Source organism: Lucilia sericata, unplaced genomic scaffold, assembly GCF_015586225.1.
Source record: "Lucilia sericata isolate MDLA Ls3-8-SP2 unplaced genomic scaffold, ASM1558622v1 Contig000850F_arrow, whole genome shotgun sequence".
Classification (NCBI taxonomy): Eukaryota; Metazoa; Arthropoda; class Insecta; order Diptera; family Calliphoridae; genus Lucilia; species Lucilia sericata.
The window spans coordinates 175,742-202,704 of record NW_023994842.1 but is presented as its reverse complement, the minus strand read 5'-3'; the positions used below and the strand labels follow the sequence as shown (position 1 = coordinate 202,704).

Sequence of the window (26,963 nt, the reverse complement as noted above, 5' to 3'; positions counted from 1 at the left end):
CTTTAGAAAAATGGAGTATAATAGTTTTTTTCTTTAGATTAATTGATGTATAACAGAATTTTTTAGAAAAACTGGTTTATAACAGTTATTTCTCTAGAAAAATTGTTTTATAACAGTTTTTTCTTTAGAAAAAATTGTGTACAAAATGGAGTATAACAATTTTTCTTCAGAAAAATTTCAGTATAACAGTTTTTTCTTTAGAAACAATTGTGTATAACAGTTTCTATTCAGAATAATAGTGGTTTTTCAGTTTCTACTTTAGAAAAATAGTTGTATAACAGTTTTTTCATTCGAAATAATTGTGTATAAGAGTTTTAACTTCAGAAAATGGGGTATAATAGTTTTTTGTCAGATAAATTGATTCATAACAGCTTTTTCTTTAGAAAACCTGGAGCATAACAGTTTTTTCTTAAGGAAAACTGGCGTATAACAGTTTTTTGCAGATAAATTTGTGTTTATCACAAAACCTAGTGTATAATAGTTAATTCTTTAGTAAAACTGGCCTATTTTTTTTAGACAAATCTCTGTGTAACAGTTTTTTTCAGAAAAAACTGTTTTTCTTTAGACAAATCAGTGTATAACAGTTTTTTCTTTATAAAACTTGGTGTATATCGGTTCATTCTTTACAAAAGTTGATGTTTAAAAGTTTTTTCTTTAGGGAAATTAGCGTAAAACAGTTTTTCTTTCAAAAAGCTGATGTATAACCATGTTTTCTTCGGAAAGTAATGAGTTCAAAAGTTTTTTTTTTTTTTTTTGGAAAAATTTTAAGTATAACAGTTTTTCATATATAAAAAGTTTTTACTTTAAAAATATAACAGTTTTTCTTTGGAATATTTGAAAAAGTTACAGTTTTTAAAGAAAAGGTTTAGAAGGTGTGTAAAACAGAAAACTTTTGGTATAGAAACATTTCCCTAGAAAAGCTTTTGTTATAAAAAAAACTACAAAACTACTGGGAAAATAAGAAAAGAAAAATGCTTACTTTAGCACCAAATCTGCTAGAATTTACTAAATTGTTTAATTGCCCTTATCTTGGAATTATAGTTGATTTTAAACTTGGTTGCACCTAAAAAAAGTATAATATGTATAAGATAGAAATTGTTGTTATTTTTTTCAAAACTATTGTTTTAATAATTCTAGTTAAATTTAGCAGTTTCGAACTAAAAAAACTATACATTTCCTTGCCAATACAAATTAAAAAAATTTTTAAAATTTAAAAAAACAACAAAATTTAAAAGCTTGAAAACCTCACAAAATAGCAAGCAAATGTATAGTTTTTTATTAAATTTTAAGTATAATTTACTTGTTTACTATTTTAAATTTAAATTTCTGCATTTGTTTAATATTCTTTTGTTAAACTTTCATCTAAATACTTTGGTTTTAATTTTAGCTTTGTTTTTGTTTGTTTGTTTGTTTGTTTAAATAAATATGTTTGTTTGTGTGTGTTTCATTTTCTTTCATAACTTCTTAAACTTATTTACACCAAATTGGCTACATGCGTTGTATCCATATGTTGGATTAATGTGCGCATAAATGACATTTCTTTTCGTGCATTTTCCAATATAACTTTCGGATCATCCGAGGTACAGCGCAAGCAATTGGGTGCGAAAACCATGGCCAAATTGGAGGAATCCATTTTGGTGGCACTCACCACATCCGGATGGGAGAATTGTTGTAGGAAATGTATTAAATAGGTTAAGACCTAAACAAAGCAATAAAAGGAAATCCTTATTAAATTAAATTTTAAATAATTTTTTAAACAATTTACCAATTTATTTAATTCTGGCAATTTATCAACAATAGCTTTGGCTTTATCCGGATCTTCGGTATTTACACATTCATCATATAATTCATCGGGTATTAAAGGATCATATAACTCGCGATACCATAATTTTAAAAGACTAGCTGGTGCATGTGCATCTAAGGAAATTGTAAAAAGTTTAATAAACTCTCAACAAAAATGTTCAATAAACTTGCTACTTACCCATAGTATTTTTAAATTCAGGAACATCCCACCGATCTAAACGATTTTTCAAAGAATTCACCTCATCAACATCAGCTGAAACACGGAATATGCCCTCGGTCTGTTTGCCATTTAGTTGTAGAACCTGAAAAAACAAAAACTAATAATATGCCAATGATTTTAAAGTTTACTTTTAATTTACATGTTCCGATAGAGTAGTTTGTATCCATGGCAATTTACGGAATGGGAATTTATCCTTTTGCAATTGCATTACCTCCTCCAAAGTATTACCAAACATGCTATTGCGTAAAATTTGATTCTAAAAAACCAAGAAACAAAATTCAATTAAACCAAAGAATAAGAAATTAGTAATAAGGAAACCTACCCTAGCCTGTTCCACTTCATCTTCTGTGGGCTTTTTAGCCTGTTTACGTCCATGACTGCCTATACGATCCAAACGTCTACAACACACCGTGGCATAGTGAGATATTTGTACGTGTATGGGCCATTTGCCCACCTCGGGAAATGATATAGCATAAGTAGTGTCACGATGACGATTGACATAACTGTTAAAAAGAGAGCAAAAGAGAAAAATAAAAAATGTTCTTTTAGGAGAGTATAATTTAAAAACTCACTTTAATAAAGTCGGCTGAAATGTTATTGAAGGCGGTACGAAAGACAAACAAATGGCCATTAGTTCCCAACCTCGGATTAATGATTCCCTTTTGGGATTCTCTGTCGTCTGACGGCATAGCTGTACATACAATTCATCTCTCAATCTTGTGTAAGAAATGGAGAAAAATTAATAAACATTTTAGGTTTCTTCCGTTTAATTTGCACTTACTGTTGTTGTGGCAAAGCGGCTGTTATTATATCTATGGCTACCGAATTTAAACTCATGCCGGCGCGGGCCTTACGATCACCCATATAAATTTGCACCAACTTAAAGAGTTCTATGGCAATTTTCTTATCGGTTTTATCACGTGACAACGCCAACATGGGACGACTTATGGCCTCCGATGTCCAGCTTAACATGTCACGTACGGAAGACTAGAAAAACAAAAATTTAAATAAAAGAAATTGATAAATAGATAGAATGATAGTCTATATTTAGTATATAGTCTATTCTATAGTCTAGTCATAGCTATCTATATTCTAGTCTATAGTCTAGTCTATAGTCCTAGTCTATAGTCTAGTCTATAGTCTAGTCTATAGTCTAGTCTATAGTCTAGTCTATAGTCTAGTCTATAGTGCTAGTCTATCTAGTCTAGTCTAGTCTAGCTGTCTAGTCTATAGTCTAGTCTATAGTCTAGTCTATAGTCTAGTCTATAGTCTAGTCTATTAGTCTAGTCTATAGTCTAGTCTATAGTCTAGTCTATAGTCTAGTCTATAGTCTAGTCTATAGTCTAGTCTATAGTCTAGTCTATAGTTAGTCTAAGTCTAGTCTATAGTCTAGTCTATAGTCTAGTCTATAGTCTAGTCTATAGTCTAGTCTATAGTCTAGTCTATAGTCTAGTCTATAGTCTAGTCTATAGTCTAGTCTATAGTCTAGTCTATAGTCTAGTCATATTCTAGTCTAGTCTAGTCTATAGTCTAGTCTTCTAGTCTAGTCCGTCTATAGTCTAGTTTTATAGTCCCTAGTCTTAGTCTAGTCCTATACGTCTAGTCCTAATAGTCCTAGTCCTATAAGTCTAGTCTATAGTCTAGTCTATAGTCTAGTCTATAGTCCTAGTCTATAGTCGAGTCTATAGTCTAGTCTATAGTCTAGTCCTATAGTCTAGTCTATAGTCTAGTCTATAGTCTAGTCTATAAGTCTAGTCTATAGTCTAGTCTAGTAGTCTAGTCTATAGTCTAGTCCTATAGTCTAGTCTATAGTCTAGTCTAGTCTAGTCTAGCCTATAGTCTGTCTAGTCTGTCTATAGTCTAGCCTATATCTAGTCTATATCTAGTCTATAGTCTAGTCCTATAGTCTATTCCTATAGTCTAAGTCTATAGTCTAGTCTATAGTCTAGTCTATAGTCCTAGTCTATAGTCTAGTCTTAGGCTAGCTATAGTCTAGTCTATATTCCTAAGTATATAGCTAGTATCCCTATATGTCAGTCCTATAGTCAGTCTATATCTAGGCGATAGTCTAGTACTATAGGCTAGTCTATGTCTATTCTAATATCAGTCTAGTCTATAGTCCTATAGTCCATAGTTTATTCTATAGTCTAGTCTATAGTCCTAGTCCGAGTCTAGTATTATCTAGTCCTATGTCTAGGTCTATAGTCCAAGTCTATAGTCTAGTCTATAGTCTAGTCTATAGTTCATAGTGATAGTCTAGTCTATAGTCCTAGTCTATAGTCTATCTATAGTCTAGTCTATATTCTAGTCTATAGTCTAGTCTATATCTAAGTCGATAGTCTATAGTCTAGTCTATAGTCTAGTCTATAGTCTAGCCTATAGTCTAGTCTATAGTCTAGTCTATAGTCTAGCCTATAGTCTAGTCTATAGTCTAGTCTATAGTCTAGTCTATAGTCTAGTCTATAGTCTAGTCTATAGTCTAGTCTATAGTCTAGTCTATAGTCTAGTCTATAGTCTAGTCTATAGTCTAGTCTATAGTCTAGTCTATAGTCTAGTCTATAGGCTAGTCTATAGTCTAGTCTATAGTCTAGTCTATAGTCTAGTCTATAGTCTAGTCTATAGGCTAGTCTATAGTCTAGTCTATAGTCTAGTCTAGTCTATAGTCTATAGTCCATAGTTTATTCTATAGTCTAGTCTATAGTCTAGTCCATAGTCTAGTCTATAGTCTAGTCTATAGTCTAGTCTATAGTCTAGTCTATAGTCTAGTCTATAGTCTAGTCTATAGTCTAGTCTATAGTCTAGTCTATAGTCTAGTCTATAGTCTAGTCTATAGTCTAGTCTATAGTCTAGTCTATAGTCTAGTCTATAGTCTAGTCTATAGTCTAGTCTATAGTCTAGTCTATAGTCTAGTCTATAGTCTAGTCTATAGTCTAGTCTATAGTCTAGTCTATAGTCTAGTCTATAGTCTAGTCTATAGTCTAGTCTATAGTCTAGTCTATAGTCAAGTCTATAGTCTAGTCTATAGTCTAGTCTATAGTCTAGTCTATAGTCTAGTCTATAGTCTAGTCTATAGTCTAGTCTATAGTCTAGTCTATAGTCTAGTCTATAGTCTACTCTATAGTCTAGTCTATAGTCTAGTCTATAGTCTAGTCTATAGTCTAGTCTATAGTCTAGTCTATAGTCTAGTCTATAGTCTAGTCTATAGTCTAGTCTATAGTCTAGTCTATAGTCTAGTCTATAGTCTAGTCTATAGTCTAGTCTATAGTCTAGTCTATAGTCTAGTCTATAGTCTAGTCTATAGTCTAGTCTATAGTCTAGTCTATAGTCTAGTCTATAGTCTAGTCTATAGTCTAGTCTATAGTCTAGTCTATAGTCTAGTCTATAGTCTAGTCTATAGTCTAGTCTATAGTCTAGTCTATAGTCTAGTCTATAGTCTAGTCTATAGTCTAGTCTATAGTCTAGTCTATAGTCTAGTCTATAGTCTAGTCTATAGTCTAGTCTATAGTCTAGTCTATAGTCTAGTCTATAGTCTAGTCTATAGTCTAGTCTATAGTCTAGTCTATAGTCTAGTCTATAGTCTAGTCTATAGTCTAGTCTATAGTCTAGTCTATAGTCTAGTCTATAGTCTAGTCTATAGTCTAGTCTATAGTCTAGTCTCTGTCTAGTCTATAGTCTAGTCTATAGTCTAGTCTAGTCTATAGTCTAGTCTATAGTCTAGTCTATAGTCTAGTCTATAGTCTAGCCTATAGTCTAGTCTATAGTCTAGTCTATAGTCTAGTCTATAGTCTAGTCTATAGTCTAGTCTATAGTCTAGTCTATAGTCTAGTCTATAGTCTAGTCTATAGTCTAGTCTATAGTCTAGTCTATAGTCTAGTCTATAGTCTAGTCTATAGTCTAGTCTATAGTCTAGTCTATAGTCTAGTCTATAGTCTAGTCTATAGGCTAGTCTATAGTCTAGTCTATAGTCTAGTCTATAGTCTAGTCTATAGTCTATAGTCCATAGTTTATTCTATAGTCTAGTCTATAGTCTAGTCTATAGTCTAGTCTATAGTCTAGTCTATAGTCTAGTCTATAGTCTAGTCTATAGTCTAGTCTATAGTCTAGTCTATAGTCTAGTCTATAGTCTAGTCTATAGTCTAGTCTATAGTCTAGTCTATAGTCTAGTCTATAGTCTAGTCTATAGTCTAGTCTATAGTCTAGTCTATAGTCTAGTCTATAGTCTAGTCTATAGTCTAGTCTATAGTCTAGTCTATAGTCTAGTCTATAGTCTAGTCTATAGTCTAGTCTATAGTCTAGTCTATAGTCTAGTCTATAGTCTAGTCTATAGTCTAGTCTATAGTCTCTATAGTCTAGTCTATAGTCTAGTCTATAGTCTAGTCTATAGTCTAGTCTATAGTCTAGTCTATAGTCTAGTCTATAGTCTAGTCTATAGTCTAGTCTATAGTCTAGTCTATAGTCTAGTCTATAGTCTAGTCTATAGTCTAGTCTATAGTCTATAGTTAGTCTATAGTCTAGTTATAGTCTAGTCTATAGTCTAGTCTATAGTCTAGTCTATAGTCTAGTCTATAGTCTAGTCTATAGTCTAGTCTATAGTCTAGTCTATAGTCTAGTCTATAGTCTAGTCTATAGTCTAGTCTATAGTCTAGTCTATAGTCTAGTCTATAGTCTAGTCTATAGTCTAGTCTATAGTCTAGTCTATAGTCTAGTCTATAGTCTAGTCTATAGTCTAGTCTATAGTCTAGTCTATAGTCTAGTCTATAGTCTAGTCTAGCTAGTCTATAGTCTAGTCTATAGTCTAGTCTATAGTCTAGTCTATAGTCTAGTCTATAGTCTAGTCTATAGTCTAGTCTATAGTCTAGTCTATAGTCTAGTCTATAGTCTAGTCTATAGTCTAGTCTATAGTCTAGTCTATAGTCTAGTCTATAGTCTAGTCTATAGTCTAGTCTATAGTCTAGTCTATAGTCTAGTCTATAGTCTAGTCTATAGTCTAGTCTATAGTCTAGTCTATAGTCTAGTCTATAGTCTAGTCTATAGTCTAGTCTATAGTCTAGTCTATAGTCTAGTCTATAGTCTAGTCTATAGTCTAGTCTATAGTCTAGTCTATAGTCTAGTCTATAGTCTAGTCTATAGTCTAGTCTATAGTCTAGTCTATAGTCTAGTCTATAGTCTAGTCTATAGTCTAGTCTATAGTCTAGTCTATAGTCTAGTCTATAGTCTAGTCTATAGTCTAGTCTATAGTCTAGTCTATAGTCTAGTCTATAGTCTAGTCTAGTCTATAGTCTAGTCTATAGTCTAGTCTATAGTCTAGATAGTCTAGTCTATAGTCTAGTCTATAGTCTAGTCTATAGTCTAGTCTATAGTCTAGTCTATAGTCTAGTCTATAGTCTAGTCTATAGTCTAGTCTATAGTCTAGTCTATAGTCTAGTCTATAGTCTAGTCTATAGTCTAGTCTATAGTCTAGTCTATAGTCTAGTCTATAGTCTAGTCTATAGCTAGTCTATAGTCTAGTCTATAGTCTAGTCTATAGTCTAGTCTATAGTCTATAGTCCTAGTTTATTCTATAGTCTAGTTAGTCTAGTCTATAGTCTAGTCTATAGTCTAGTCTATAGTCTAGTCTATAGTCTAGTCTATAGTCTAGTCTATAGTCTAGTCTATAGTCTAGTCTATAGTCTAGTCTATAGTCTAGTCTATAGTCTAGTCTATAGTCTAGTCTATAGTCTAGTCTATAGTCTAGTCTATAGTCTAGTCTATAGTCTAGTCTATAGTCTAGTCTATAGTCTAGTCTATAGTCTAGTCTATAGTCTAGTCTATAGTCTAGTCTATAGTCTAGTCTATAGTCTAGTCTATAGTCTAGTCTATAGTCTAGTCTATAGTCTAGTCTATAGTCTAGTCTATAGTCTAGTCTATAGTCTAGTCTATAGTCTAGTCTATAGTCTAGTCTATAGTCTAGTCTATAGTCTAGTCTATAGTCTAGTCTATAGTCTAGTCTATAGTCTAGTCTATAGTCTAGTCTATAGTCTAGTCTATAGTCTAGTCTATAGTCTAGTCTATAGTCTAGTTTATAGTCTAGTCTATAGTCTAGTCTATAGTCTAGTCTATAGTCTAGTCTATAGTCTAGTCTATAGTCTAGTCTATAGTCTAGTCTATAGTCTAGTCTATAGTCTAGTCTATAGTCTAGTCTATAGTCTAGTCTATAGTCTAGTCTATAGTCTAGTCTATAGTCTAGTCTATAGTCTAGTCTATAGTCTAGTCTATAGTCTAGTCTATAGTCTAGTCTATAGTCTAGTCTATAGTCTAGTCTATAGTCTAGTCTATAGTCTAGTCTATAGTCTAGTCTATAGTCTAGTCTATAGTCTAGTCTATAGTCTAGTCTATAGTCTAGTCTATAGTCTAGTCTATAGTCTAGTCTATAGTCTATTCTATAGTCTAGTCTATAGTCTAGTCTATAGTCTAGTCTATAGTCTAGTCTATAGTCTAGTCTAGTCTAGTCTCTATAGTCTAGTCTATAGTCTAGTCTATAGTCTAGTCTATAGTCTAGTCTATAGTCTAGTCTATAGTCTAGTCTATAGTCTAGTCTATAGTCTAGTCTATAGTCTAGTCTATAGTCTAGTCTATAGTCTAGTCTATAGTCTAGTCTATAGTCTAGTCTAGTCTATAGTCTAGTCTATAGTCTAGTCTATAGTCTAGCCTATAGTCTAGTCTATAGTCTAGTCTATAGTCTAGTCTATAGTCTAGTCTATAGTCTAGTCTATAGTCTAGTCTATAGTCTAGTCTATAGTCTAGTCTATAGTGTAGTCTATAGTGTAGTCTATAGTCTAGTCTATAGTCTAGTCTATAGTCTAGTCTATAGTCTAGTCTATAGTCTAGTCTATAGTCTAGTCTATAGGCTAGTCTATAGTCTAGTCTATAGTCTAGTCTATAGTCTAGTCTATAGTCTATAGTCCATAGTTTATTCTATAGTCTAGTCTATAGTCTAGTCTATAGTCTAGTCTATAGTCTAGTCTATAGTCTAGTCTATAGTCTAGTCTATAGTCTAGTCTATAGTCTAGTCTATAGTCTAGTCTATAGTCTAGTCTATAGTCTAGTCTATAGTCTAGTCTATAGTCTAGTCTATAGTCTAGTCTATAGTCTAGTCTATAGTCTAGTCTATAGTCTAGTCTATAGTCTAGTCTATAGTCTAGTCTATAGTCTAGTCTATAGTCTAGTCTATAGTCTAGTCTATAGTCTAGTCTATAGTCTAGTCTATAGTCTAGTCTATAGTCTAGTCTATAGTCTAGTCTATAGTCTAGTCTATAGTCTAGTCTATAGTCTAGTCTATAGTCTAGTCTATAGTCTAGTCTATAGTCTAGTCTATAGTCTAGTCTATAGTCTAGTCTATAGTCTAGTCTATAGTCTAGCCTATAGTCTAGTCTATAGTCTAGTCTATAGTCTAGTCTATAGTCTAGTCTATAGTCTAGCCTATAGTCTAGTCTATAGTCTAGTCTATAGTCTAGTCTATAGTCTAGTCTATAGTCTAGTCTATAGTCTAGTCTATAGTCTAGTCTATAGTCTAGTCTATAGTCTAGTCTATAGTCTAGTCTATAGTCTAGTCTATAGTCTAGTCTATAGTCTAGTCTATAGTCTAGTCTATAGTCTAGTCTATAGTCTAGTCTATAGTCTAGTCTATAGTCTAGTCTATAGTCTAGTCTATAGTCTAGTCTATAGTCTAGTCTATAGTCTAGTCTATAGTCTAGTCTATAGTCTAGTCTATAGTCTAGTCTATAGTCTAGTCTATAGTCTAGTCTATAGTCTAGTCTATAGTCTAGTCTATAGTCTAGTCTATAGTCTAGTCTATAGTCTAGTCTATAGTCTAGTCTATAGTCTAGTCTATAGTCTAGTCTATAGTCTAGTCTATAGTCTAGTCTATAGTCTAGTCTATAGTCTAGTCTATAGTCTAGTCTATAGTCTAGTCTATAGTCTAGTCTATAGTCTAGTCTATAGTCTAGTCTATAGTCTAGTCTATAGTCTAGTCTATAGTCTAGTCTATAGTCTAGTCTATAGTCTAGTCTATAGTCTAGTCTATAGTCTAGTCTATAGTCTAGTTATAGTCTAGTTTATAGTCTAGTCTATAGTCAAGTCTATAGTCTAGTCTATAGTCTAGTCTATAGTCTAGTCTATAGTCTAGTCTATAGTCTAGTCTATAGTCTAGTCTATAGTCTAGTCTATAGTCTAGTCTATAGTCTAGTCTATAGTCTAGTCTATAGTCTAGTCTATAGTCTAGTCTATAGTATAGTCTAGTCTATAGTCTAGTCTATAGTCTAGTCTATAGTCTAGTCTATAGTCTAGTCTATAGTCTAGTCTATAGTCTAGTCTATAGTCTAGTCTATAGTCTAGTCTATAGTCTAGTCTAGTCTATAGTCTAGTCTATAGTCTAGTCTATAGTCTAGCCTATAGTCTAGTCTATAGTCTAGTCTATAGTCTAGTCTATAGTCTAGTCTATAGTCTAGTCTATAGTCTAGTCTATAGTCTAGTCTATAGTCTAGTCTATAGTCTAGTCTATAGTCTAGTCTATAGTCTAGTCTATAGTCTAGTCTATAGTCTAGTCTATAGTCTAGTCTATAGTCTAGTCTATAGTCTAGTCTATAGGCTAGTCTATAGTCTAGTCTATAGTCTAGTCTATAGTCTAGTCTATAGTCTATAGTCCATAGTTTATTCTATAGTCTAGTCTATAGTCTAGTCTATAGTCTAGTCTATAGTCTAGTCTATAGTCTAGTCTATAGTCTAGTCTATAGTCTAGTCTATAGTCTAGTCTATAGTCTAGTCTATAGTCTAGTCTATAGTCTAGTCTATAGTCTAGTCTATAGTCTAGTCTATAGTCTAGTCTATAGTCTAGTCTATAGTCTAGTCTATAGTCTAGTCTATAGTCTAGTCTATAGTCTAGTCTATAGTCTAGTCTATAGTCTAGTCTATAGTCTAGTCTATAGTCTAGTCTATAGTCTAGTCTATAGTCTAGTCTATAGTCTAGTCTATAGTCTAGTCTATAGTCTAGTCTATAGTCTAGTCTATAGTCTAGTCTATAGTCTAGTCTATAGTCTAGTCTATAGTCTAGTCTATAGTCTAGTCTATAGTCTAGTCTATAGTCTAGTCTATAGTCTAGTCTATAGTCTAGTCTATAGTCTAGTCTATAGTCTAGTCTATAGTCTAGTCTATAGTCTAGTCTATAGTCTAGTCTATAGTCTAGTCTATAGTCTAGTCTAGTCTAGTCTATCGTTAGTCTATAGTCTAGTTTATAGTCTAGTCTATAGTCTAGTCTATAGTCTAGTCTATAGTCTAGTCTATAGTCTAGTCTATAGTCTAGTCTATAGTCTAGTCTATAGTCTAGTCTATAGTCTAGTCTATAGTCTAGTCTATAGTCTAGTCTATAGTCTAGTCTATAGTCTAGTCTATAGTCTAGTCTATAGTCTAGTCTATAGTCTAGTCTATAGTCTAGTCTATAGTCTAGTCTATAGTCTAGTCTATAGTCTAGTCTATAGTCTAGTCTATAGTCTAGTCTATAGTCTAGTCTATAGTCTAGTCTATAGTCTAGTCTATAGTCTATCATAGTCTAGTCTATAGTCTAGTCTATAGTCAGTTTCTATAGTCCGTCTATAGTCTAGTCTATAGTCTAGTCTATAGTCTAGTCTATAGTCTAGTCTATAGTCTAGTCTATGTCAGTCTATAGTCCGTCTATAGTCTAGTCTATAGTCTAGTCTATAGTCTAGTCTATAGTCTAGTCTATAGTCTAGTCTATAGTCTAGTCTATAGTCTAGTCTATGTCTAGTCTATAGTCTAGTCTATAGTCTAGTCTATAGTCTAGTCTATAGTCTAGTCTATTAGTCTAGTCTATAGTCTAGTCTATAGTCTAGTCTATAGTCTAGTCTATAGTCTAGTCTATAGTCTAGTCTAAAGTCTAGTCTATAGTCTAGTCTATAGTCTAGTCTATAGTCTATAGTTTAGTCTATAGTCTATAGTTTAGTCTATAGTCTAGTCTATAGTCTAGTCTATAGTCTAGTCTATAGTCTAGTCTATAGTCTAGTCTATAGTCTAGTCTATAGTCTAGTCTATAGTCTAGTCTATAGTCTAGTCTATAGTCTAGTCTATAGTCTAGTCTATAGTCTAGTCTATAGTCTAGTCTATAGAGTCTATAGTCTAGTCTATAGTCTAGTCTATAGTCTAGTCTATAGTCTAGTCTATAGTCTAGTCTATAGTCTAGTCTATAGTCTAGTCTATAGTCTAGTCTATAGTCTAGTCTATAGTCTAGTCTATAGTCTAGTCTATAGTCTAGTCTATAGTCTAGTCTATAGTCTAGTCTATAGTCTAGTCTATAGTCTAGTCTATAGTCTAGTCTATAGTCTAGTCTATAGTCTAGTCTATAGTCTAGTCTATAGTCTAGTCTATAGTCTAGTCTATAGTCTAGTCTATAGTCTAGTCTATAGTCTAGTCTATAGTCTAGTCTATAGTCTAGTCTATAGTCTAGTCTATAGTCTAGTCTATAGTCTAGTCTATAGTCTAGTTTATAGTCTAGTCTATAGTCTAGTCTATAGTCTAGTCTATAGTCTAGTCTATAGTCTAGTCTATAGTCTAGTCTATAGTCTAGTCTATAGTCTAGTCTATAGTCTAGTCTATAGTCTAGTCTATAGTCTAGTCTATAGTCTAGTCTATAGTCTAGTCTATAGTCTAGTCTATAGTCTAGTCTATAGTCTAGTCTATAGTCTAGTCTATAGTCTAGTCTATAGTCTAGTCTATAGTCTAGTCTATAGTCTAGTCTATAGTCTAGTCTATAGTCTAGTCTATAGTCTAGTCTATAGTCTAGTCTATAGTCTAGTCTATAGTCTAGTCTATAGTCTAGTCTATAGTCTAGTCTAGTCTATAGTCTAGTCTATAGTCTAGTCTATAGTCTAGTCTATAGTCTAGTCTATAGTCTAGTCTATAGTCTAGTCTATAGTCTAGTCTATAGTCTAGTCTATAGTCTAGTCTATAGTCTAGTCTATAGTCTATTCTATAGTCTAGTCTATAGTCTAGTCTATAGTCTAGTCTATAGTCTAGTCTATAGTCTAGTCTATAGTCTAGTCTATAGTCTAGTCTATAGTCTAGTCTATAGTCTAGTCTATAGTCTAGTCTATAGTCTAGTCTATAGTCTAGTCTATAGTCTAGTCTATAGTCTAGTCTATAGTCTAGTCTATAGTCTAGTCTATAGTCTAGTCTATAGTCTAGTCTATAGTTTACTCTATAGCCTAGTCTATAGCCTAGTCCATACTCTAGTCTACAGTCTAGTGAATACTCTAGTCTACAGTCTAGTGTAGTGTAGTCTATTCTTAGGTTTTTAAAATCCATTTTACCTTTTTACGAAATATACCCTTCGAATGTAAATTTAAATTATCCGCCGCAAACTTTTCAATATCACATTCCTTCATGCAAGCCAACGTGGGTATGCCCCCCAGACCTTGAGGAGCTCTTTCACTAGGTGGAAAGATTTGTTGTATCGTCGGCTTAAGATTAGGCGGTGGCAATGGTCGACGCATCATACTGCCACCAACAATATTCGCGCTTTCGCCATCTTTGGTATAGGGATGTGGTGGCGGTGGTGGCATGGGTAAACGACCACCGATGCCAGTGCCACTGTCTTGAGAATTTTGTGCTATGCGTGAAATTTGGCGATTGGGTGAGGGTAATGTTTGAGATTGTTTCGATTTATCGGCAGAACCATCTAATTGCAAGTGATGATGAGAGGCAGAGGATGAAGGATGACCGGGTGGCAATGGTGGAGCATTTGAATAGAGTTGTTGTGGCTGCTGTTGCTGTGGAGAATGATGATGATGAGTGGATTGCTGTTGGGTGTTGTAATGATGTTGTGATTGTTGCTGATTGAGAGTAGAAGGTGTATGTGTAGTGGCGGTATCATAATACTGATAACGTGAAGAAGGCTTTGATTTTTGTGAATTCATTTCGGAACCTATGCCCTCCAAGACAGCTTCCACATTGTCGGAACTAATAATAAAAATACATTTTTTAAGAAAAATAAAGATTTTACTATTATTAAATTTTTTCTTACATATCTTCTCTGGCAGCTGGATCATATGGTGGATATTGATAGGCATAATATGAGACACTATCACCCATATTAGCATAGTCTTCAATCATACCATAATTGTGCTCTAAATAACCACCATGTGTATCCGAACCGCCATCTGAATCTTCATTATCGGGCTCATGTCCCGACAACGATTGCTCCGACTGACTGTCCGAATGATAGGAATCGGAGTCAATAGGATCACCGAATACATAACGCCCCGATAACTTGGCCTGTTCGATAATATAGTGTTTCAAAGGCAATAAATGTTCTTGCATTTCCTACGGGGGGAAAGATTTTAATCAGAAAGAGTTCGAATTGGTTTTCGTTGAAATATACAAACTTACCGAATCCCAGTTGCTGTATAAAGGCGATATATTACCATTATCATATTCCACATCACTATTATCGGCCTGTAAATTATGATGTCTGTCTTTGGCTTTGCGAGAATGACGTTTATTATCCTGTGGATAATAATCATTAGAATGACGTGACTGTTTGTCCTGGAAAATAAAAAATTGTTTTAGTTTCAGCAAGGATTTTATTAATATTTTAAAAATTTATTAAAATTAACGACTTACCAAACTCATAGAATTATGACCACGAGAACGGTTATCCTGATGTTGAGACCATGACCCAGTTGTAGAGGTCTTGTGTTTACCTCTCGAATCATTGGAGCCCCTAGAGGAATGAGTCAACATGCCAATGTTGTCGGAAGAAGGAAAATTCTTTGAAGTAATATTATTCGAACCACTCATGTGGCTAGTAATATCACTCAAATGAGGCGAAGTGGTTTTGCCTCCACCACTAACACCACCTCCTTCCCTCAGCGATAAACGATCCAAATTTAATAATTCTAAACTACAAGAAGAATCTTGTTTAAAATGTGAATGACTAGATAATGAAGGCTGCTGTTGGCCCGAACACGTGGAATGGCCTCCGGGTGAATGTAACATGGGAGTACCCCGTTCGCCCATTATGTTAGGCGAGGCTTTGAGGGGTTTATTTTTATTACTGTGTGGACTAATGGGACTCTGAGGTGAAGAGTCACTAGAATGTTTCATATTGCTGCCAGCACTGCCTCCAGTGCCATGACCACTGCTGGCGCTAGCGGCCCCACTGGAGCCTTTGGGTGTGGTAGTGTGGCGACGGCGTGAGAGAGGCGTATTCTCCACGGATTTAAAATATTTCTCATGCATGGAATCATCGCTAGCCGCTCCCCCATTGCCACCATTACCACCACCCACTATACAAGCAGCGCTGGCAGGTGAAACACCCACGCCATTGGCAGTTTCGGCCGCGGAACGACGATAAGATTTGCTATGATGTCCGGCAGCAGAAGGATTTATAGAAGATGACATAAAGCTACCCGATCTGGCCAAGGAGACCTTATAATCACGTTCCCTTTCTGAAAGAAAAAAAAAATACTTTAATACATTTTTTATTAAAATAAATCAAGACAGCTCACCACTTCCTCCATATTCCATAGTTTGTCGTGTGGATGTTGATGACTTACTGCCAACACTGCCCGTAGTACTGCCACCTCCAACACTGCCCACCAACGAACGTTGCTGTGAATTAAATGTCGGCTGAGGCTGCTGTTGGGGATATTGCTGTAAATGATGAGCATCCGGTGAGATTTTCTTTTTCGTTTGGGGCGTATGCATTGTTGGTGAACTCATTTCGCTGGAACGATGCTGACGTTGAGTACTACTGACATGTGGAATATTATGAGAACTAATGCTCTCTTGCAGCATATCAAAACTAGGTATTAGAGGGGTGTGAAATAACAAACAAAAACATTTAAGTATAAATTATGTTTAAAATGATAGTTTAGAAACGTGATCGCACATGTAATTGCCAACACAGTCTGTCACATAGTAATTGAATAAACATTAGTAATTTCAATTGTTATGATCCCCCATTTGTACTTACCTGCCACTACCTCTTTACGACTACGATGTTTTTGCAATGATCCCAATCTTAAACTTTCGTTTGTGCCACCCCAACCATCCATCCCCGCACCCACCTACACCACTGTTTTTATATGATCATCATGAATCGGCGATAGCCAGTAGTATACTGGAATAGACTAGAATCACTACCGATTTGGCCAGATTCCTTAAAGGGATTATAAGAATCTAGTAGAAAAGGGAAAGTAGTAAAAATAATTTCGATAAAATGTTAAAAAGTTTTAAAAGGAATAAAAATAGAAAGTTATTTAAAAATCCAAGGAAAGATTAGGAGTAGGGGAGGGGGGGGAAGAACGTCAAGGACAGAGCAGCAGCGATGCGAAAGGAGCGAGCAGAGAGAGGAGAGGAAGGAGCGAGAATCGAGGACGTAGCTAAGCGAACAGACGACGAGGAGCGAGCGAGCGAGCGACGGCGAGCGGCGACGACAGCGAGCGAGCGAGCGAGCGAGAGCGAGCGAGCGAGCAGCGAGCGAGCGAGCGAGGAGCGAGCGAGCGAGCGAGCGAGAGCGAGCGAGCGAGCGAGCGAGCGAGCGAGCGAGCGAGCGAGCGAGCGAGCGAGCGAGCGAGCGAGCGAGCGAGCGAGAGCGAGCGAGCGAGCGAGCGAGCGAGCGAAGCGAGCGAGAGCGAGGAGGCGAGCGAGCGAGCGAGCGAGCGAGCGAGCGAGCGAGCGAGCGAGCGAGCGAGCGAGCGAGGAGCGAGCGAGAGAGCGAGCGAGCGAGCGAGCGAGCGAGCGAGCGAGAGCGAGAGATCGATCTATCTATCTATCTATCTATCTATCTATCTATCTATCTATCTATCTATCTATCTATCTACTATCTATCTATATCTATCTATCTATCTATCTATCTATCTATCTATCTATCTATCTATCTATCTATCTATCTATCTATATCTATCTACTATATCTATCTATCTATCTATTATATCTATCTATCTATCTATCTATCCTATCTATCTATCTATCTATCATCTATCTATCTATCATCTATCTATCTATCTATCTATCTTTCTTATCTAATCTATCTATCTATTCTATCTATCTATCTATCTATCTATCTATCTATCTATCTATCTATCTATCTATCTACTCTATCTATCTACTTTGAAGAAAATCTTCTACACTTTTTTTAAACTCAGCAGTATGGCATTTCAACAAACATACATTGGAGTTGCCAATTGATTTCTTTAAAAAACGCTTCATTTTACTGCAGTTTCTTATTTTGGCTAAACATTTCTCATATTAAATAATTTTACACATTTCATTATACTTATTTAGCTAAATTTAACCAAAAATACTAGTTTTTAACAAAAAGAAGTAGGCGTTAAATTTATTTCTTTTCGCTTAAGGCGTAATTGCATAATTTTCTTAGTCCAAAAAAAATCTGGAATTTATGGAAATCAACAACAGCAATGACAAAAAATATAAACTAATTAAAAACATTTAAAATTTTTTATTGGCATCTATCTATAAATAAAATCTATTAAATTGCAATTGAAAATTTAACATCCACTTTTGTGTTACAGTGCAAAGAAAATCAAACAGATAAATAGCCATGTGATAAATATTGCAAAATTGATTTTTTTCTACAATTACATTCCTGTGGAAGTTTAAATATAAACATTTCATTTTAAGAAAAAAATTAAATAAAGTAACAAAAAAATTACTTTGGAAATTAACATAAAGTCAAAGAGCTGAAACTGGGATATGTTAAAAAAATATTTATAAACAGTTTGAGGACAAATAATTCCTGCAAGATGCTTCAATAAAATACATATGAGTAAGTATTACAAGATTATAATTCAATGTAGCGCTTTTTATAGGGCAACACTGATTAAGTGATTTGGTGATGCCATACTATACATGCAAACTTTGCCAGAAATTTTAAGGAATTTCATTTATTATTTCAAGATATTTTATAAAAGATTGCATAATTCTAGTCTATAGTCTAGTCTATAGTCTAGTCTATAGTCTAGTCTAGTCTATAGTCTAGTTTATAGTCTAGTCTATAGTCTAGTCTATAGTCTAGTCTATAGTCTAGTCTATAGTCTAGTCTATAGTCTAGTCTATAGTCTAGTCTATAGATTAGTCTATAGTCTAGTCTATAGTCTAGTCTATAGTCTAGTCTATAGTCTAGTCTATAGTCTAGTCTATAGTCTAGTCTATAGTCTAGTCTATAGTCTAGTCTATAGTCTAGTCTATAGTCTAGTCTATAGTCTAGTCTATAGTCTAGTCTATAGTCTAGTCTATAGTCTAGTCTATAGTCTAGTCTATAGTCTAGTCTATAGTCTAGTCTATAGTCTAGTCTATAGTCTAGTCTATAGTATAGTCTAGTCTATAGTCTAGTCTATAGTCTAGTCTATAGTCTAGTCTATAGTCTAGTCTATAGTCTAGTCTATAGTCTAGTCTATAGTCTAGTCTATAGTCTAGTCTATAGTCTAGTCTATAGTCTTGTCTATAGTAGTCTATAGTCTAGTCTATAGTCTAGTCTATAGTCTAGTCTATAGTCTAGTCTATAGTCTAGTCTATAGTCTAGTCTATAGTCTAGTCTATAGTCTAGTCTATAGTCTAGTCTATAGTCTAGTCTATAGTCTAGTCTATAGTCTAGTCTATAGTCTAGTCTATAGTCTAGTCTATAGTCTAGTCTATAGTCTAGTCTATAGTCTAGTCTATAGTCTAGTCTATAGTCTAGTCTATAGTCTAGTCTACAGTCTAGTCTACAGTCTAGTCTATAGTCTAGTCTATAGTCTAGTCGATAGTCTAGTCTATAGTCTAGTCTATAGTCTAGTCTATAGTCTAGTCTATAGTCTAGTCTATAGTCTAGTCTATAGTCTAGTCTATAGTCTAGTCTATAGTCTAGTCTATAGTATAGTCTATAGTCTAGTCTATAGTCTAGTCTATAGTCTAGTCTATAGTCTAGTCTATAGTCTAGTCTATAGTCTAGTCTATAGTCTAGTCTATAGTCTAGTCTATAGTCTAGTCTATAGTCTAGTCTATAGTCTAGTCTATAGTCTAGTCTATAGTCTAGTCTATAGTCTAGTCTATAGTCTAGTCTATAGTCTAGTCTATAGTCTAGTCTATAGTCTAGTCTATAGTCTAGTCTATAGTCTAGTCTATAGTCTAGTCTATAGTTTAGTCTATAGTTTAGTCTATAGTTTAGTCTATAGTTTAGTCTATAGTCTAGTCTTTAGTATAGTCTATATTCTAATCTAGTCTGTAGTTTAAATTTATACCTTATAAAAATTTTAAATTTTTATAAAAAATGTAAAAATTTTATAAAAATTTTCAAATTTTATAAAAATTTTAAAATATTAAAAATTTTTAAATTTTATAAAAAATTCAAAATTTTATAAAAAAAAATATTTTATAAAAAATTTAAAATTTTGTAAAATGTTTAAAAATTGTTGAAAAATATTTACGTATACTTTATTTTGTCTCACCCTGTTTGGTTTTGTGTGGTTTTCTTTAAAATTGTACATACCTTGTGAACGTCTTGATGATGTTGAGATTTGTTGCATATCCATGGAACGTGATGAATCACCAGTGCCAACGCTATTTTTGGTGTACACGAGCACGCAAAACGATACAAAAAGAAGTTAAAGAGGAAAAAACACGAGAAGAAAAAAAAACATTAAAATACTTGCACAATATTAAGAAAAACAAGGCAGGCAAAGAAAGAGAAAAAACGAAAAATAACAATAATTTTTAATTTAAACAAAAATAAAAATTTGCTTTGAATTTAATAATTTGAGAAGATAAAAGAGACAAAAACAAAATATGTAGTTGAAATAAAAAAGTTGGGCAAACAATTAAACATTATTTTAGACAGACGAAAGGCCTGACAGGCAGACAGTCAATCCAACAAACTACAAAATTAAGTACTTGAGAACAGCATAAACAAACAAAAAAAAAACAAGAGCAAAAATATTCAAATATAAACAAAAGAATAGAATACAATCCGAATACATACCGAAAACTTTGACGCCCACGTGGACTTGAGAGTATTTCGGTGGTTAGTTTCTCTTCCGAACTGGCATGGAATGGCAAACCAGCACTGCTGCGTTTATTAGTGCCACCAATACTACCACCATCCCCTCCCCTTATACTGCCCCCACCGCCAACACTCCCCGCACTGCCCGTAGTGTTGGTGTTGCTATTTTGCGTATGAAGATTATGATGATGACTACTGCTGATGCTGCTGCTGCTATTGCCACGCTGAGATGATGAACGTATTTTAGGCATAGAGGGCGATGAATGCTGTGATGACTGATGATGTTGCGGCTGCTGCTGCGATTGTTGTTGCTGATGCTGTAGCAATTGTTGTTGTAATGTTTGTGTACTAATCTCACGTCGATCACTGGGATCGGTGTTCTGTTTGAGCGTTTGCAATTTAGCCAGTGGTATGATGTCACATTTACTCGGCCTATGCCAGACGGTCTTCTGTGAGGCAGCATTATAGTAATAGAAACGTTGCGTATTTGTATCAAACAATTCCCACCATTGTGATGAATCGGTGCGCTTAATTGGTACATCCTGAAATAAATAGAGAAAAAAAAAACAAAAACAAATTGAGTTAGACACAAACTGATCAGAGAAGAAAATATCAAGAGATTTCGAAATTATAAATAGATCATGATTAAAATTTAAACAAATTAAAAGTAAACAATTTGGGTAAAAAGTATAAAAATTAACAATTAGTAAATTTTAAACAAATAAACTTTATTCAAACTTTAGAATAATAAAATACAGAAATTAGATTAATATATCAACTGTAATCAACCACTTTTTCAAAAATTCCCAAATAAATTTTACAAATTCCCTTCTCTGTATAACTACAGAAAATAAGTTAATATCTCTAAGACCCTTTTATCTATTTAAATTAAATATCTCAAATTAAACAACTAAATTATTCCACAATAAACATAATTTCTTTATTTACATTTAAAAAACAAAAAAATTTAACAATACAAAATCTTATTTTTTTTATTTGTATATTTCTCGTAAAATAAGAATAAACGTTTTTATATTTTACTTTAATGAGAGCTGTTTTTTTTTTTTTATATTAAAAAAAACATGTAAAAAATAAAACCAAATAAAAAAGCAAATAAGTCAAGGTTATTTATTTAAAAGAAAAAATATATTTTTTCTGGAAATAAGCCCGCCTGGTTGTTGGTGTGTTTTGCGGTTTTAGTTATAGAAATGATAAAAGTTTAAGGTCTTTCCAAACGTTTTTACAAGATTTTAGCGGGAGATGAAGATTGCTATAATATAATAATTAAAATAAATATTATTATCAAATCTTTACCATCAACAATACCCCAGTAACACGGTGGCGGATTTTTTAAAAGAAACATTTTACAGTTATAGAGACAAAAGCCTCTATTATTGTCCAGGCTACAGACTATAATCTTGGCTATAGACAAACTATAGACCAAATTATAGATCAGGCTAGAAAGTTGACTAAAGAGTTGACTAGACCATAGACAAGACTACGGGCTAGACGATAGACCGGACAATAGTATAGACGATTATAAAATATAGACTAGAGTATAGATTACGCTATAGACTAGGCTATGGACTAGACTATAGACTAGACTATAGACTAGACTAGACTAGACTATAGACTAGACTATAGACTAGACTATAGACAGACTATAACTAGACTATAGACTAGACTATAGACTAGACTATAGACTAGACTATAGACTAGACTATAGACTAGACTATAGACTAGACTATAGACTAGACTATAGACTAGACTATAGACTAGACTATAGACTAGACTATAGACTAGACTATAGACTAGACTATAGACTAGACTATAGACTAGACTATAGACTAGACTATAGACTAGACTATAGACTAGACTATAGACTAGACTATAGACTAGACTATAGACTAGACTATAGACTAGACTATAGACTAGACTATAGACTAGACTATAGACTAGACTATAGACTAGACTATAGACTAGACTATAGACTAGACTATAGACTAGACTATAGACTAGACTATAGACTAGACTATAGACTGACTATAGACTAGATAAGACTAGACTATAGACTAGACTATAGACTAGACTATAGACTAGACTATAGACTAGACTATAGACTAGACTATAGACTAGACTATAGACTAGACTATAGACTAGACTATAGACTAGACTATAGACTAGACTATAGACTAGACTATAGACTAGACTATAGACTAGACTATAGACTAGACTATAGACTAGACTATAGACTAGACTATAGACTAGACTATAGACTAGACTATAGACTAGACTATAGACTAGACTATAGACTAGACTATAGACTAGACTATAGACTAGACTATAGACTAGATAGGACTATAGACTAGACTATAGGACTAGACTATAGACTAGACTATAGACTTAGACTTATAGACTAGACTATAGACTAGACTATAGACTAGACTATAGACTAGACTATAGACCTAGACTATAGACTAGACTATAGACTAGACTAAGACTAGACTATAGACTAGACTATAGACTAGACTATAGACTAGACTATAGACTAGACTATAGACTAGACGATAGACTAGACTATAGACTAGACTATAGACTAGACTATAGACTAGACTATAGACTAGACTATAGACTAGACTATAGACTAGACTATAGACTAGACTATAGACTAGACTAGACTAAGCTATAGACTAGACTATAGACTAGACTATAGACTATAGACTATAGACTAGACTATAGACCTAGACTATAGACTAGACTATAGACTAGACTTAGACTAGACTATAGACTAGACTATAGACTAGACACTAGACTAGACTATAGACTAGACTATAGACTAGACTATAGACTAGACTATAGACTAGACTATAGACTAGACTATAGACTAGACTATAGACTAGACTATAGACTAGACTAGACTAGACTATAGACTAGACTATAGACTAGACCAACGGTTCCCAAATGGGGGTCCGCGGACCCCTAGTGGTCCTTAGTAAAATCCTAGGGGGTCCGCGAAGACGAACGAAAAAAACCATGAATAAACAATATTCTGCTTTTATATGTATGTACAAATATCTCCAATTTTTGTGCAATAATCCCAAATTTATGGTGACTTTTTGAATTTTATTTTTTCGGTTGTTTATCAGGAAGAAGCTAGGCCCTACAAATTTATTGTATAACTTTTATAAAGTAAAGTACTGCGTGATTTGTAATTTTTATTTCCTGTATATGTACTGAAATAATGGTTTTTATTTCAGACAAATAATACTCTGCCTTACAATTAAATTAGGGATACTGGTATTCCGGAGTATGAAGTTCAATTCAAAGACAAGCTTATTACAGATTTAAGTTTATCAAATTGTAAGCAAAAGTGTTCTCGTTTGAAAAGACTAAAATTATATATTTCCAAAACAGAGGTGACTCTTTATGCATCTCTTCATAAATATTCCAATCCGACGTGATACACAGATTTTAACTTGATTTTGTCGACCAATACATATTATTAAATTAACATCAGAAAATCCATAGCGTTTCGTGTAAATATGTAGCCAAAAACCATGAAGTAAAATAATTCGTTGGTATTTTAAAATTCAAATTTAAGTTCCAAATTCACAGTACTTTAACAAAGAGTTCAAATCATATATTATGCGGATAACGCATTCCGCAGCAACATAGAAGAAGTCCAACTTTCTTATATTATTTTCCCGAAAACTTAGCTCACTTACTCAGTTCACCCTTTGCAATCGCAACAAATTCTTGAAACGTGACTCCTTAAGCACATGTGACAATATTTGATAAAGAAACCTTTTCGCTACCTTGAAGAAAAATGAACATGAAAGATCTCACGATCATAAAATTAAACATCATGTTAACATATCAACAAAGAAGTCATTCTATCTTCAAAACATGCAATTGAAAACCTATCTGAAATATTATATATTCTCAATGTACGGGAATATTTTATAGATATGACATCTCTACATTTATTAGACCTAGGGATTAATGAACTAGGTCAATTTTCGCATGGACAATTATTTAGAACAATAAGATATCAAAATATGTATGGGGGTCCGCGAAATTAAATAAGTTCTTCAAGGGGTCCGCGAAGTAAATATCTGTGGGAACCGCTGGACTAGACTATAGACTAGACTATAGACTAGACTATAGACTAGACTATAGACTAGACTATAGACTAGACTATAGACTAGACTATAGACTAGACTATAGACTAGACTATAGACTAGACTATAGACTAGACTATAGACTAGACTATAGACTAGACTATAGACTAGACTATAGACTAGACTATAGACTAGACTATAGACTAGACTATAGACTAGACTATAGACTAGACTATAGACTAGACTATAGACTAGACTATAGACTAGACTATAGACTAGACTATAGACTAGACTATAGACTAGACTATAGACTAGACTATAGACTAGACTATAGACTAGACTATAGACTAGACTATAGACTAGACTATAGACTAGACTATAGACTAGACTATAGACTAGACTATAGACTAGACTATAGACTAGACTATAGACTAGACTATAGACTAGACTATAGACTAGACTATAGACTAGACTATAGACTAGACTATAGACTAGACTATAGACTAGACTATAGACTAGACTATAGACTAGACTATAGACTAGACTATAGACTAGACTATAGACTAGACTATAGACTAGACTATAGACTAGACTATAGACTAGACTATAGACTAGACTATAGACTAGACTATAGACTAGACTATAGACTAGACTATAGACTAGACTATAGACTAGACTATAGACTAGACTATAGACTAGACTATAGACTAGACTATAGACTAGACTATAGACTAGACTATAGACTAGACTATAGACTAGACTATAGACTACTATAGACTAGACTATAGACTAGACTATAGACTAGACTATAGACTAGACTATAGACTAGACTATAGACTAGACTATAGACTAGACTATAGACTAGACTATAGACTAGACTATAGACTAGACTATAGACTAGACTATAGACTAGACTATAGACTAGACTATAGACTAGACTATAGACTAGACTATAGACTAGACTATAGACTAGACTATAGACTAGACTAGACTATAGACTAGACTATAGACTAGACTATAGACTAGACTAGACTATAGACTAGACTATAGACTAGACTATAGACTAGACTATAGACTAGACTATAGACTAGACTATAGACTAGACTATAGACTAGACTATAGACTAGACTATAGACTAGACTATAGACTACTTAGACTAGACTATAGACTAGACTATAGACTAGACTATAGACTAGACTATAGACTAGACTATAGACTAGACTATAGACTAGACTATAGACTAGACTATAGACTAGACTATAGACTAGACTATAGACTAGACTATAGACTAGACTATAGACTAGACTATAGACTAGACTATAGACTAGACTATAGACTAGACTATAGACTAGACTATAGACTAGACTATAGACTAGACTATAGACTAGACTATAGACTAGACTATAGACTAGACTATAGACTAGACTATAGACTAGACTATAGACTAGACTATAGACTAGACTATAGACTAGACTATAGACTAGACTATAGACCTAGACTATAGACTAGACTATAGACTAGACTATAGACTAGACTATAGACTAGACTATAGACTAGACTATAGACTAGACTATAGACTAGACTATAGACTAGACTATAGACTAGACTATAGACTAGACTATAGACTAGACTATAGACTAGACTATAGACCTAGACTATAGACTAGACTATAGACTACTAGACTAGACTATAGACTAGACTATAGACTAGACTATAGACTTGACTATAGACTAGACTATAGACTATAGACTAGACTATAGACTAGACTATAGACTAGACTATAGACTAGACTATAGACTAGACTATAGACTAGACTATAGACTAGACTATAGACTAGACTATAGACTAGACTATAGACTAGACTATAGACTAGACTATAGACTAGACTATAGACTGTAATCTAGACTACAGTCAATCAAACAGAATGGGCAAACCTTTTCATCTACATATTACATCTCCTTTTTTCGCTATATAAAAAACCCTTGTTTACCTTATAAATAATAAGGAAGTTGAAAAGAGGAGGAGGATGAGGATTTGACTCAATCATTAAAAGTTAAAATAAAATAAAAAAAAATGCAAATAATTAAAACCTTTAGGTTACACGTCTGCAGTTTATCAATGTCATACCTATTTTAATTTTTGCATTTACTACTGTTATTCAAAACAGTGTTGCCATATAATATTATGTTATAAATTCCTACACAAAAAAAATCCTTTAAATCCTGGTTCGTATTCGACGTTGTCTATATTTTCTTTTCAATACGATTTTTTCTACAAAAGAAAATGTTCTCTGATAAGGTTTGGCAACTATGGTAGCATTTTATAGTTGTTTGCAATACATGTCTGTATGTAAAATACATACTAAATGCAAATGTCAACATGCACACACATATCCAAATCTATGTATTAATGTTTATAAACATGTTGCTATTGTATGTAAATATGCTTTCGTATTAGTATGTTAAGAGTTCAAGGTTATTTTTGCAAAACATACAATTAGTTACAAACATTATTCAAATACAAATATACCGAGAGTTACATTTGTTTTGAAACATGTAACAAGAAATAGTATATATGTACATACATACTTATATATGTATTTCAATATGAGTAGTTTATGTATTTTCGGACTAGGCCATTTTCAAACCCCACCTCTTCTTGTTCTTTATTCATTATTTTCATTCATCTTGTTGTTGCTGTTTCTGATTTTTTTTCTTTTCCTCTTCTTCAATGGCCTTCATCTTCGTCATCATTGGATGTCAGTCTGTCA

General features: G+C 33.5%; 1 protein-coding gene across 1 annotated transcript in view; it reads right to left on the bottom strand.

The window, feature by feature from the left end:
- Positions 1 to 1,426: 1,426 nt before the first annotated feature.
- LOC119608556 overlaps positions 1,427 to 26,963 on the bottom strand; it is a 49,611-nt gene continuing 24,074 nt past the window's right edge. Inside the window, exons 3-18 of the mRNA XM_037963017.1 lie at positions 20,052 to 20,614; positions 19,563 to 19,633; positions 16,163 to 16,252; positions 16,043 to 16,115; positions 15,580 to 15,875; positions 14,693 to 15,519; positions 14,459 to 14,614; positions 14,094 to 14,392; positions 13,381 to 14,029; positions 2,805 to 3,010; positions 2,596 to 2,739; positions 2,346 to 2,526; positions 2,163 to 2,279; positions 1,982 to 2,105; positions 1,766 to 1,917; positions 1,427 to 1,699 (exon numbers count right to left, since the gene is read on the bottom strand). Of these exons, the coding sequence (XP_037818945.1) occupies positions 1,475 to 1,699; positions 1,766 to 1,917; positions 1,982 to 2,105; positions 2,163 to 2,279; positions 2,346 to 2,526; positions 2,596 to 2,739; positions 2,805 to 3,010; positions 13,381 to 14,029; positions 14,094 to 14,392; positions 14,459 to 14,614; positions 14,693 to 15,519; positions 15,580 to 15,875; positions 16,043 to 16,115; positions 16,163 to 16,252; positions 19,563 to 19,633; positions 20,052 to 20,614 (4,173 nt within the window). The 3' untranslated portion in view covers positions 1,427 to 1,474. The remainder of the gene's footprint in view (positions 1,700 to 1,765; positions 1,918 to 1,981; positions 2,106 to 2,162; positions 2,280 to 2,345; positions 2,527 to 2,595; positions 2,740 to 2,804; positions 3,011 to 13,380; positions 14,030 to 14,093; positions 14,393 to 14,458; positions 14,615 to 14,692; positions 15,520 to 15,579; positions 15,876 to 16,042; positions 16,116 to 16,162; positions 16,253 to 19,562; positions 19,634 to 20,051; positions 20,615 to 26,963) is intronic.